The 14,829-nt window shown below is 35.7% G+C and overlaps 1 protein-coding gene across 3 annotated transcripts in view; it reads right to left on the bottom strand.

Moving 5' to 3' along the window:
• ANO3 (anoctamin 3) overlaps positions 1–14,829 on the bottom strand; it is a 428,911-nt gene that overhangs the window by 34,375 nt on the left and 379,707 nt on the right. For all 3 annotated transcript variants that reach the window (XM_043482413.1, XM_043482414.1, XM_043482415.1), the window contains one exon: positions 4,311–4,347. In XM_043482413.1, the coding sequence (XP_043338348.1) occupies positions 4,311–4,347 (37 nt within the window). The remainder of the gene's footprint in view (positions 1–4,310; positions 4,348–14,829) is intronic.

Raw genomic sequence — 14,829 nt, 5'->3', positions numbered from 1 at the left:
ATGTTCAAAGTCTGGTTCAGTCATTTACTGAGTCTATAAGCCACTCAATGCCTTTGAGTTCTAGTATCTGCATTTGTAAAAATAGGAATGATAATATCTGTTCCACAGAATTGATGAAAAGATCCAATGAGATAATCTTTAGACATTTTCCACAACTACAAAAGTATGATATCTGTTATTAAGACATAAGGATTTTCATGATTCTCTCTGCTCCTGTCATTTAGAGGTAACCATAAATATTAGATCAGTCTTTCACTCCAAATGTCTATACTTAATTCTGAGACCTTAACTGTCCACGGAGTTCTTTAAAAAAGGAATATTTTGTATGCAGACTGAAGTGGATTAGTAAAGAAAAAAGAGGGCTACATCAGTCAGAAAAGTTTAGTTCTTATCTCAACCTTATACCTAGTTTACTGGTAATCTCAGGCAGGTGTCTTCATGTATTTTGCAATCAGTTTTATAACCTGTGAAATGAGGAATTTAGATAAGATGATTTTAAGAACTCTGTCAACTTAGGGTTCTGACTTCTCAAACAAAATAAAGCAAACAAAAGGCAACAAATAAAGCAAAATCTTCATAAAACTGGATGAAGATGGCAGAATGTACCTCAGCCTCAGCTCCCACTGGATATCCAAATAAGGGATAGAAAACATGTATGCACATCGAAAGTACATATTCTAATATAACTGAAATTTTAAGAAAGATAGAAAATAGATGTGTTCTGACTTAAAGGAGAAGATAGGCCAAAATGTACGCCTGAGTAAAGTGCAGAATAAAGAGGAAACTTTATTCTGGGGAACTCCAGAGTAGGTCTTGGGGAACACCAAGCCCAAAGCAGACAAGTGTCAGAAACAGGCAGGATCTGTGGGGCATCCACAAGAGTGACTGGTTGATAGGCGCAAGGGAGAGCTGTCAGGAGAGCCGACATTTTTGCCTGGGTTGTGTTTTCACTGTCGTTACCTTCTAAAGAGTTTGTAAATTAAGCAGAAAAGTTATTTAGAAATGAGAATGTGGGTTTTTAAGAAATCCCCTGTGTAAAGTTGTTTTGTCTCCATTTTAAATTTTATTGCATCATGATCACAAACGTGTCCTGTGTGATTTCTGCCTTGGGACAAAAAAGTTGCAATTTCATTGTGGCCAAATTACATGGATAAGTTTTATCAGTGTATCAAGTGTCTCAAAAGAATATTCACTTTTCTGCTGAGCATACAGCTTATATATATTTAAAGGAAGGCTGCTAGTTATGATATTCAAATACTCTATATTGTGGCTTATATTTTGAGTGTTTATTTGTCAATTTATTTGTGTATTTGTATATTGCTTTCTTAGCTTTGAAGGTTGGTGGAAAAGTATATAGAAATTGACTATTATACTGACCTGGTAGGTTGTTTACCAGTATGAAGTCTCTCTCTTTCTCCCTCAAATATATATTAAATTCTAGTTTGCCTAATATGAGTATGATGACATCAGATTTTATTGTTATTGTTTTCTTGACATAGATGCTTTTATTCCTGGAATGAGCTCTGACAGAATAAAAATTCTTTTTACCAGTTGACCTACTTTGCTTCTTGGAATCCAAGTTTATCTTTATAGATAATCAATACAACAGATAAATCACCATTCATTACTATAGATACTTCATTATTTGAAATAACTGACAACCACTCTGATCTAATTCTCAACAACCAAAAAGCTAGGCTGAAAAAAGTATCACGTTGGATCAAATATTATATATTCTCTTTAAAAAACCTTAATGTGACAGAATTGAAGCTTTATTTTTGTTTATGTGTGATATTTGAAAATAAAACATTTGTGCAAAAAAGAAATCAAGAAACAAAGTCTTAAAAGTATTTTATATAACTAGAAAGTTAAACCTAATTTCTAATTTGAAGCACAAATTTGCAAGCCAAAATTTATACAGAATATATATCATATATATTGCATAAATATTATTTTTATATATACATGCAATGAAATTAAGTTACTTTAAATAAAATATCAGTATTTTATTAATTTAAAGTAATAAAGCTCATTATTAATTGACAGGTATGAGTCCACAGGCATTATGATATGAGTTACAGATGGAAAAATCAAATATCAAGTGAAAACTGATGTTCCTGGCAATTAGCATATTCTGCTTCTATAATTAATATTATGGTTCCCCCCAAATTACTTGCTTAGGTTTGCTTTCATCTTGGGCATAAAATACTTTACAAACAAATAAATATAAGGAATCAGAGCTAGAAGAAAGCCTTGAGATATGTAGATCAAGTGTTTTATTACCCAGCTGAAGAAACTATAGTTCAGAGGGTTTAAAGAACAATGAAAAAGATCATTCCCGTTTATGGGGCACTTGTCACGTGTCAGGCAGCTAACCTACAGACAGTGAAACAGGAACTATTCTCACTCTCATTTTACCAATGAAGAAACTCACACTCAAAACAAGAAAGAAAGAAAGAAAAGGAGATGGAGCAGAGGGAAGAAGAGGAGATGAAAGAATGGAAAGAAGAAAAAACTTGCTCATAGTCATGTAATTTCCAAGTGACCACATCGTCCAGACCATGAACTAGGGGCTAGTTCTTCCCGCTATACATTGTTTTGTCTCATATTACTCGCATTTGTATATACACTGTAAGCAACACATTCTTACACATGCAGTTACTCCACCACAGTCAGTGGAGTCTGTCGCATCTGAGTTTAAATTCTACTCATTAACTTAATTGGGCTTCCTTGGTGGCTCAGCGGTAAAGAATCCACCTGCAAGGCAGGAGACACAGGAGACACGGGTTTGATCCCTGAGTTGGGAAGATCGACAAGGGATTTAACCAAGATCCTGGGGGAGGGCATGGCAACCCACTCCAGAATTCTTGTCTGGAGAACCCCATGGACAGAGGAGCCTGGCCGGCTACAGTCCATAGGGTTGCAGCGTGGGACACGACTGAAGAAACTTTGCAGGCATGCAACTTAATCACCTTGATTTTCTTATCGATAAACTTGGGATACCACCGTCACAGAACTGTGATGGCAATAAAACAAAATAGTAAAGGAGGAGAATCTAGCTGAGCTCCGTGCCTTGGCTCTGTTGAGTTTTCAAATAATAAAAGATCACTGCTCAAACAACTCTGTAATAAAAATTTTGTACCCAAACTGGGGGACAAAAACTTAAGTTTGAGGACAGAAATAAAGGTATTTTCTGACATGCAGGGTTTTGAGAAGTTTACTTTCCAGGTAGCAAAATAAGAAATTAAGACAGACAAAAAAAGGATCCAAAAAGTATTGTCCAACTGAAAAAAATAAAAAGTGAAGGGAATTACCACAGTGCTGGTCAAAGCAGTGTATGCAGTTGAACACAAGCCCAGAGGGTAACCTGTTGAGACTGGAGTAGACAGTGGTTCAGGGAGGATACCTCTCAGAAGAAAGTGAGTACAATACTTGATGTTTTTGAGTGTATTTAGAGAGAATTTAGAGAAGTTAGAGTTACAGCAGGAAGTTCGGGATAAATCAAGGCAAGTATGCGTAGACAATTAAGCAAAAAAAAAAATTGTTATTATTAGCTTCACGAAAATATAAAGGTAGAAAGGAAGCAACCACAGTACACATCATGCCTTAGATATGAACACAGTTCTGTAGATACATGATGTGAGCACCAATTATTCATTAGGCTAAAGCTGCCAATACAACTGCTTTGGAAGGAGAACTAATAGTCTGCTTTTACCTAGAGATCGATGGGGAAGTGTGAGGGGGCAGGACACTGCGGAAATAAAGTACAAAGTTCCTGTCTTTTATTATGGGAAGGCAATCACTTCCCAAAGCTGGAAAACCCAATAATGGCAGTAGTAGCACGCAATTTAGAAATAGAGTAGAAAAGAACAGAAAACAATGATTAGACTGCTAAAAAGCACTACCTCAGGGTTATGGAAAACAAGAATGGGCAATGTGGCAAGGAGCTGGTATTTATTATAAATCTCTTAATACTCTTTTGCCTTTTAAGTTGTGTACCTGTAATATGACACTGTGATAAAATAAATGTTTCAGGGAAAATTCCAAAGAACTGAAAAGGTAGGGGGGGAAGCAATCCCAAGTAGGTGGAACTAGTTTTGTTAATTTATACTAGAATTTTCTAACTATATACATTGCTTCTCTATAGTTATATGATGAATTCCAACTTCCTAGGTCCCTTCTTTCATTTTTATTGACAATTACCTAACTAAAGTTGATATAAAAAAACGCTAAAGTATGTAAAGAAACCACAGACTTACATGCCCATGTTATTTTCTTACTAAGGAGTGAAGTAAGAAAAGTGCACTTACCTAAATTAGTGAGAAGGTAAGCAATTTTTTCATAAGCCTGTAATAAGAGAAAGCAGCTAGTGTTATTTTCTTTTAGAAAATACTGTTATTTAGACTATTCAATGAAACATCTAAAATTATTTTACAACGTGGCTACATTTTTAATTAAGAAGAAGCACATTTTAAATCTTACTATGTGATGCTTTATATATACATGAGCACACAAAATGTAATAAAAACATGTTGTAAATGTGGCTATATACAGACATGATTTCTCCAATAACTTTTCTTCTAGCTGTCTTTATTTTCACTTTATAAGTCAAACAAAAGAGACTTGAAGATACCCCAAAGACTTTCAACTAGTTAATGGCTGACCTGGGATTTGATAACCAAATTATATTTGCTTTTTTCCTACACTGGAAGGTTTAGTGGAACTATGTCTTCTTTACTATTGATAAACAATTCTCCTCGCTATGACAACAACAGTGAACAATGTTGCATTCCTAAACAACAAAGTTGGTTTGGTGGTTATTTAAAACAAGATTCACTAGTCAAATCTGTTGAATCTGTAGTTATGTGAACATTTTTTATAACATTTTTTATATTCTGTCACCTTCTCCTTGTCCCACCTTACTCTGTGTGCCACCCATACAGACTCAAGGAAAGAAAATGGATTTTACAATATTACAAGTAAACACAGCTGGAAGCATATATTTACTGCAGATAGAAGGGTGATATATGTGCACATGTAAATATAATTACATGACTCCAAAATTAAACAAATTATTCTTTAGACTATGAATTCCAATAACCCTGCCTATCGGCATGCAAAACCAAAAAGGTATATGCACACATTAAAAGTTGTTCACCTTCCCTGACTGTTCGTTCAATAGAACTAATGTGATTATTCATCTTAACCATGATTCAATCCATCTCTTCCTAAGATCTAAAGCGGTGTCTTCAAACAGAAAGATTATATTGAGTACAATAGTTTCATTCTACTCCTGGTGCAGTTTTTAAAAAAATTATACACACGAGTTATCATTTTCAAATTTTAGAGTTAGATAAGTTTGAATTTGTGAGCACAAGAGTTTTCCTGACTTTACTCTTTTCCATGCCCCATTTATCAACTAAGATGATTAGAGAGGTGTCTCCAAAGAGTATGATAAAACAGCCTTATCAATCAGCAAATAGTCCATGAGTAGCTACTGTGCTTCAAGCACTGAATTAAGTGCCCTCATGGGGACTGAGAGAAAATTTTACTTAAGTAACTGCCATTTAGAGTATCTGGCTGGCGCCAAATAGTGTTTTCCATTGGGCTGCACAAAAAGTTCATTCAGGTTTCTCTGTAAGATGTTACAGAAACCAGAATGAAATTTTTGGCCAACCCAATGTATACTATTTATGTTTGTCCTTACAAAAATATTATCAAATACATATTATGATTTTATGGAACAGGAAACTGAGGTTTAGAATGTTAAGTACCTAGCCTGAGATAATACTTCTAAGCAAGAAGCAAAGTCAGTATTCGGTATAAAGGCTCTCTTGTCTCATATACGCTATGCCTTGTCTCATAAACAATTTCAGATTTTGTCTTAATACTTAGCACATAGACCTGCCCATAATCCCAGGATGGCAACATCTACAGCTTATGTCCCAAGGGACTATAATAATCTAATAACCTTTGAAAGAATTTTACCAGTCAGAAAAGATGCTGTGCCACCCCTGGAAATACCACTTTTGGAAAGGTATCTAGAGTAGTGGAGAGCCTATACCATCCAACGCCCAAATGCTACAGCCTATTGGCACCGTCATGATGATAAACTACAAAATAGCCCTTGCAGTGTGACTCATTAACTCACCCACAAAGTGTAAGAAGAAACCATAATTTAAATATAACCAACTAGATGATATATGACAGAAACCTTGACAGGGGAAGTTGTGAGTGGGGGTGTGTGTGTGTGTGTGCTGGAATGGAGATATAATTGAGGGAGGAGAAAATAAAGGAATTCAGGGTCAGTTGTTCTGCTTACTACATTATATACAGGTAGTGAATGTATGGGGGCTTCCCAGGTGTTGTGGTGGTAAAGAATCCACCTGCTAATGCAGGAGAAGCAAGAGACACCTCCCGGGTTCAATCTCTAGGTCGGGAAGATACCCTGGAGTAGGAAATAGCAACCCACTCCAGTGTTCTTGCCTGGAAAATCCCAGGGACGGTGGAGCCTGGTGGGCTGCCATCTATGGGGTCGCACAGAGTCAAACACGACTAAGTCTAAAGTGACGACTAAGTCTAAAGCGACGACTAAGTCTAAAGCGACTCAGCAGCAGCAGCAGCAGCCAGTATTCTTGCCAGGGAAATCCCATGGACAGAGGAGCCTGGTGGGCTACAATCCATGGCGTCACAAAGAGTTGGACAGGAAGAAGAATTCATGAAAGAGTGTATGTATACATTATATGAATCTGCATCATTATACATATATATATGTAATATACATGTCTTTAAAATACATATATAAATAAAATAAATTTTAAAAATATATAAAATACCATACAGTGAACCTAAGCTTTTAAAAATCATCCACAAGTGCATTCAGTAAGCCAATATTCTCTTAGTCATGCATACTGGGTTAAAAGTGTTTATTAGAAATTTCTAATGAGTCAGGTACTATCCAGGGAACCAAATGACAGTGAACCAAATATAGTCTCTACCATTATGGAATTTAAATTCTGGTGCTCAGAGACATATGTCAAAGAAATATGTACTTTGCCAGGAGATGCAAAGTACCAAGAGGAGAGATGAAGCAGGCTGACGGGTAGAGAGCAGTGGTGGCACAGAGTGCTTTGGAGAGGCTGATCAGGGAAGCCTCTAAGAGAGGGAGACATCTGAGCAGAGAGCTACCTGGAGTGAGGGAGCCAAAAAGAGATGGGGCTAAGTATCTGGGAGACATGGAGACAGTGAGTGCAAATGCCTGAGCCTGCCATGCACTTGGTGTGTTTCCTGAAGGTGGAGGAATAAGAGCAATGGGGTGGAGCTGCAAAGGAAGTAACAGATGAATCAGAGAGATCTCAGAGGGAAATACTTTTATGGTGTCTCACAGGCTGTGGTGAGGACTTCAGAATGCATTCTGAGCTAAAAGTCATCATCTCCCCAATTAATGCTTTGTTTTGGGGTGTCATGAGAAATCAATTGGGAAAAAAGTGGCAAAGACATTTGCTGTGAAGGGGCAAAATTCAGGAGTTCTACACTTGCTTTAATGTTCTTCATCTCCAAGTCAGATGCTCACAATCTAACTTTCATTGTAAAAGGAGCTCCAAATGGACAGATGCAGAATCAAAAAGAGTTTTCAGTTTTCTAGGAATTCTCCTTTTTTAATTTCTAGAAATTGTTGACATACACATGAACAAACTAAACAAATACATTTAAAAAAGCTAATCTTCTTATTAAATGAGTCATTTGTCATTGCTTCCTTTAGAGGTCAAGATGTTTGGTCCAACACTTTGATCCACCCTATTTCATAATAACCTTTTTGCATTGTAATTATCAGTTAAGGAAACTTGAGTACATTTTGAGGTCTTTGGGGATCAGGCCCATGGAAGAAACACAGAAATGCATGCTCTGGACTCTAGAGACAGAAGGGGATTAATATGTGGAAGAGTCTGATACTACAAAGCTACAGTCATCAAGACAATATGGTACTGCCACAAAAACAGAAATATAGACCAATGGAACAAGATAGAGAGCCCAGAGATAAAATCCACACCCTATGGGTAACTTATTTTTGACAAAGGAGGCAAAAATATACAATGGGGCAAAGATAAGCCTCTTCAATAAGTGGTGCTGGAAAAACTGGACAGCTATGTGCAAAAGAATGAAATTAGAACACTTACTAATGCCATACACAAGGATAAAGTCAAAATGAATTAAAGACCCACATTTAAAACCAGAAACTATAAAACTCTTAGAAGAAAACATAGGCAGAATACTCGATGACATAAATCAAAGCAAGATATTCTATGACCCACCTTCTAGAGTAATGGAAATAAAAACAAAAATAAATAAATGGGACCTAATTAAACTTAAAGCTTTTGCACAGCAAAGGAAACTACAAACAAGGTGAAAAGACAACACTCAGAATGGGAGAAAATAATAGCAAAGGAAGCAGCTGACAAAGAATTAATTTACAAAATATATAAGCAGCTCATACAACTCAATATCAGAAAAACAAACAACCCAATCAAAAAGTGGGAAAAAGACCTAAACAGACATTTCTCCAAAGAAGACATACAGATGACTAACAAACACAGGAAAAGATGCTCAACATCTTTCATTATCAGAGAACTGCCAATCAAAACTACAAGAAGATACCACCTCACACTGGTCAGAATGGCCCTCATCAAAAAGTCTACAAACAATAAATGCTGGAGAGGGTGTGGAGAAAAGAGAATCCTCTTGCACTGCTGGTGGGAATGTAAATTGATACAGACACTATGGAAGATGGTATGGAGAGTCCTTAAAAAACTAGGAATAAAACCACCATGTGACCCAGCAATCCCACTCTTGGGCATATAACCCCCAGGAAACCAAAAATGAAAAAGACACATGTACCCCAATGTTCAATGCAGCACTATTTACAATAGCTAGATCATGGAAGCAACCTAGATGTCCATTGACAGGTGAATGGCTAAATAAGCAATGGTACATATATATAATGGAATATTACTCAGCCATAAAAAGGAATGGATTTCAGTCAGTTCTAATGTGATGGATGAGCCTAGAGCCTATTAGAGAGAGTGAAGTAAGTCAGAAAGAGAAATATAAATATCATATACTGATGCATATATACAGAATCTAGAAAGATACTACTGATGAATTTATTTTCAGGGCAGCAATGGAGAAACAGACACAGAGAACAGACCTAAGGACGTGGGGGGAGATGGAAGGGAGGTTCGGGAGGGAGTGGACATTTGGTGTACCTATGGCTGATTCTTGATGTGTGACAGAAAACCACAAAATTCTGTAAAACAAATATCCTTCAATTAAAAAAATAAACAGGCAAAATATAAATAAGTATTGTGGATGAGTCCAGAACCAGCATGGAATACTTAGAACAGCCCAGTATATTCAAGGTTTTTATTTTTATTTTTTTGGTTACAGCATGCTCTATGCATGGCACATGGATTCTAAAATGAGAGGAAGAATATCAAAAGGAATTTATCCTTTTATTGGCAATGCTGAAATAGTTTAATTGGCTTAATTCCAGCTATTTCAAACTATAAGAGTACTTCTGCTGTGATGTTTCTATTTTTTTCTTCAAAATTATGCATTAATCATGAGGCCAGACAGCTGTCATGCTATTGCAATCTATTCTTAAATTAATTAAGAATTAATTAATTAAGAATTAAGATAAATTAAGAATTAAGAATCTTGTTGTCAAGCAACGAGAACATACATTTTTAAAATAACTGCATTTTAATTTTTCATTAAAAACTTTTGGGAAATATTTCCTGATGATGGCTAAGCATGCTATTTATGGTATCTTCAATAGCATATTTTCAGGGTCAGTAAAATAATGAAGAAAAAGGATGATGGGATTTATAAAAAGAAAGTCCTGGTTTTAAATTCTGGCTTTGAAGTTTTTTAGCTGTCCTCCTGGTAAAAGATGTTAAAGATAATAACTTGAAATTTTAGCTACTGTTAAATTATTTGTAATCTGTATTTGGAAGATGTGATGTCTGATCTTGGCTGTGTATTAAAATTACCTTATATCCCTTAAATCACTGATTTTGTAATGCTATTTTGGGGACTGACTGGATCAGAATCACTTGGAGAACATTATGGGTTATTTTTTGTTTTAAATACAGACTTCATAGTCCTACAAAGAAGATTCTGAATGAGACTCAGGGATCTGTAGTTTTTCAAAAGTGTTTCAGGTGATTTTATGAGTAAAAAATAGGAAACAACCCTTTAAGTTACTTTTATGATCTGTAAAATGGGCCTGTCATCAAATTTTTATTATCTTGACCCATATCTCTCTCCCAAATTGAACATTTCTTTAGGAGTGGCTCGATCCACCTATTTTAAAAGCTTAGAGAATGTGTATTCTTTGATTATTAATTTGAATGAAAATAACAAGGGCAGAAAACCTGAAAGACAGTGAAAATATAATTCCAATAACAAAAATAATTTTGAGCACATATGATATTCAAAATGCTAGGATATTTGAAGAATAAAATATTTAAAATGTCTTCAAAAATAAATTCTACATGTCTTTTAGTCATTCGGCAAGACCTGGAGATACAAACATGAGGAAGCTACAGTCCCAGTTCTTGAGGAGTTGATACCCTGATAGTGGGAGAAAAGGCATGTCCCAAGCACTGTAAAAGAAGAATATTCACAAAAGGGATTGTTTAATTCTACCAGGAGAGTCTGATAAAAATGGAGAATAGGCCTGCCCAAGTACCTATGAGAAGAGACACAAAGAAGAGATTATTTCATTTCACATATGGAACTGAGAAAAATTTTAAGAAGGAAGTGATCCTTAACTGGAATTTCCAAAGATGAAGAGATATTCTCCAAGGAGATAAAAGGAAATAAAGGCCAATAGAGGAAGCACTGTGAACCAGGAAATGGGTATGAAATAGCAGAATGCCAGGGAGCAAGCACAAGTGAATCAGTAGGCTGCAGTGCAGGGTGCGATAGACAGGGAGGGGACAGGACACACCACCAAATGAGGAGAGAAGGGAAAGCCGGTTTTAATAATGGAGGCCCTCCTTGCCATTGATATAGAGGCAGCGGGAACCTGTTAGACAGACTCGAGTACAAGATTACAATGTAATTTAGAAAGGCCATTGCAGCAGTGGAATGAAAGGGAGATGGGAAGAGGTGAAAATACAGACAGGAAGACTAATCAGTTAAAGCCTGTGGCAACAGTTCAAGTTAACAATGATAAGCAGCTGGCTGAACGAAGGAAGCAGAAGCGAGCCTGAGGAGCAGGGTATGAATAGGAGAGATGTTATGGAAGTACAATTCACATTAGTCACTGATATGATGAAGGAGAGAGAAGTAATGCATGAATAATGACTTAAGGTTTCAGTCTGTGTACATTAAATATGAAAAATTCCAATTAAACATATTTGGCTGATTTAAACTATTTTCCATGCAGTTATTTTGTAATTCCATGTATATGACTTATAGCCAAAAAACATATTAAGTTAATAGAGTATTTTGACCGAGTCCAAATCCCTCATTTGGGGAATACAGTTTCATGAAGTCAAGTTACTAAGGAACAAAAAGTACATTTCTATGAGCTGTATATTTAGTGTTGGTCTTAAAATAGCAAAAAGCAGCATTTGGTATTCCAGGTGAATCCTTTTGGTGGCATGTTTTTTAAAGGATCTGATATTTTGATATCAATTGATATTCATCTATCCTTATTTGAATAAGTTTTTAAATTAATCTTGTGTGTTCAGGTGTTTGATAGGACTGTTTGATAATCTGTGAAGTGTCTTAACATCCTGAGAAGGAAGGAAATGCATAAATTTGGAAGGAATTTTTTATATGGATTGAATCTGAGAAAGGTAACATTCCCTTCACATTTGTTGAGTAGACTGCATAGTTCTTCAGTTCAGTCACTCAGTAGTCTAACTCTTTGTGACCCCATGGACTGCAGCATGCCAGGCTTCCCTGTCCATCACCAACTCCCGGAGCTTGCTCAGACTCATGTCCATAGAGTCGGTAATGCCATTCGACCATCTCATCCTCTGTCGCATAGTTCTTGCCTGAGGCTAAATCCATTTTAAAATTTTCTCCTGAGTTAGTTGCAAGGGCAAAGGACAGGTTGTATGGCCTATTTCACTTTCAAGAATCCCTGTCTTTATGCAAATGTTCAACAAGTAGAAATAAACATTTAAAAGAGAAAAGTCAGCTGTTTTCTCCTGGGAACTATGGATGCTTGTTTCTTAGCTCTAGGCATTTACATGGGCTTTTGTATTTAATGAAGCAGAGCTAGTGGGAGCCTGGTGGCTACAGCCCATTGGACACAGCTGAGCACATGCATGCATGCACACACACACTCATACACACAGTGGGATTTTAAGGATCTCAAAGGATGGTTTTTATAACAAAAATAGTACTATCTTCACCTGTCTCTAGAGGTCTTTTTTATCTGTAAAATGCAAGTACTTTGGAAGAAAGAATACATTAAACCTCATCAAAAATATAAACTTAGTGAGAAGAAGCTGTGTCTGAACCTATGAGAGGAGTGCATGTTGGAGGGTTAATTGTGATTCTCAGAAAGGAGTGGTCACTGAGCAGAGGGACTAGAGGGGGAGTAGAATCAGAGGGCAAGGGACTGGGGATTGAGAAGCACTTGGAATAATACAAAACTGGAGTGTGGTACATCAGTGGGAACTTTCGTCAAATTTCCATTTTTTGCAATATCACTGATAATAGGAAGAACTTTTGTAGGGAAAATGTTTGAGGATAAAATTTCCTAATTAATTCAATGCAGTTCTGATTGTAACAAGTCCTTCAGTCTAACTGAAAGGATCAGTAATCTTCTGGGCAGGGACTAAGGACTGAACACTGAATTTGGGAGCTCTGTTACCAGAGCGGTCATGCTTGTCTTCTCAAGCAAAAATTAATCACATTTGGCTTCTTCATTGTCTTTGTCTGTGAAATATTGTCCATTTTCAAAAATATGAGCTCATTTCTGTACTTAAGATGTATTTGAAAATCAGTAGGTCTCTGGAACAAATTGCCAAATAAACACAGGAACAAAGGGTACGTTTTTGAAGGCAATAATAATTGATGGGGGGAGTTGAGATTAACAGACATGAAACCATTAACATTGATTATCTCCAATGGGTACAATTAGTTTATGGTAGGAAGGGAGGAGACTGGCATTTTAGATTGAGAAAAGTGATTTTCATCTAATATTTTAAATATCCTTATACTGTCATTAGTTTTATAAGAACAATGTGGCTATTTTATAGTTCAATGCTAATAAATAACAGATTTAAAAAATAAATTTAAGAGAAAATAAAATTAAGACATATAAAAGAACAAGACTACTGAAATTAGCATAGTGTAATGTTATGATTTCTGTATGAAATAAGTACACATTTCAATTTTCTTATATTTAGATGTATATTTGATGAAAAGACATAATACAACAACCTGTATGTGATTCTTTTTCCCTCTAGCAGCACTGAGTATTTACATATTTATAGGTTGCAGATAACATTTAAAGAAAAAAGAGTAAAAAATTATTAAAAAATGCAGATATGGCCTGAAGAATTTAGAAGGATCAAGGAAAAGATCATTAGCATTTCTGTATCTTGAACTGAAGGGCAATAATCAAACTCTGTTATTTAAAGATGAGAAAAATAGGAAAAAATAAAGAAAATTTGGTATTTTGCAGGAAAAGAAATGAGAGTATAAATAGACTTATAAAGAGAAATAAAAATTCAAAGCATTGAACAAATAGGAAGAAAATGAACATTTATTGAACACTTGTATTCACTAGAAGCAGATTTCATTTCATCTTTCAATCCCCCTAGGCATTTGTCTTATTACCCTCATTTGAAAGATCAAGATATTAAAGTTCAAAGATGTTATGCAGGGTAGTCAGGATCACACAGGTCAAGGAGCAAATCTCTGTTTTGCCTGTGTTTAAAGTCCATTACTTTTTATCTGGACAGTCTGTTGAGGAACTGACAATACAAACTGATGAAAGCCTGGACTGTGTTCAGAGGGGCAGGAGAGAGGGGAGAGCATAAATGAGGACAGAAGGAACAGAGACAGAGAGAGAGAGTGTGTGTGCGTGTGTGCACGCCTGCGTGTGAGTGTCCTGGGATGCTATGCACCATCAGTAAACCTATTCTTTACTCGGTGAAAGACAAAACTTTAAAAATGACCTGAAATTGCTACCTAAAGCTACCTAAGTGGCTGTGGTTTTATGAGTGACTCATATACAAAGTAAAAATAAGTACATTCCAATTCTGATTTGTTCCAGATTTTATATCATGGTAGAATGTATTAAAAGTAAAGACTATTTTTTCGGATTATAAATCAAAACCTAAATATAGAAATAAACATTTAAATGAACGGAAAAAAATATCAAATAAAATATTATCCCACTCCTGAAATATAACCACTATTAACATTTTATTGTCATTCTTCAAAATGTAGGCATGTTCCAAGGGAAATCAAGTGAAACTGTATATCCTTCTTATGTAACTGTATGTCATGTACTTAAATAATATTAAAATGTAATATTCAACCAACCTACCATGATTAGGAAAATGAATCAATTTAAAATCATACCAGCTTACTGCTAGTGTTACCTAGAAATAAATACATTAACCACTAAAGCCTTCTTTTCCTTAGATAAACAATTTCTTTCACTATCTGCTAGAACAGTTAACATAAGAATGAAAAATATAAAAATCTGTTGTATAAAATCCATGTTGTGAATGGCTCCTCCTTCACTATGGTGATTTTGTGCAACATAAAACCTATACTACCCACCTTTCATAG

This window comes from Cervus canadensis, chromosome 11 (assembly GCF_019320065.1).
Source record: "Cervus canadensis isolate Bull #8, Minnesota chromosome 11, ASM1932006v1, whole genome shotgun sequence".
Classification (NCBI taxonomy): Eukaryota; Metazoa; Chordata; class Mammalia; order Artiodactyla; family Cervidae; genus Cervus; species Cervus canadensis.
Note: the sequence above shows the minus strand (reverse complement) of the source record. Positions and strands in the feature narration are given on the sequence as shown.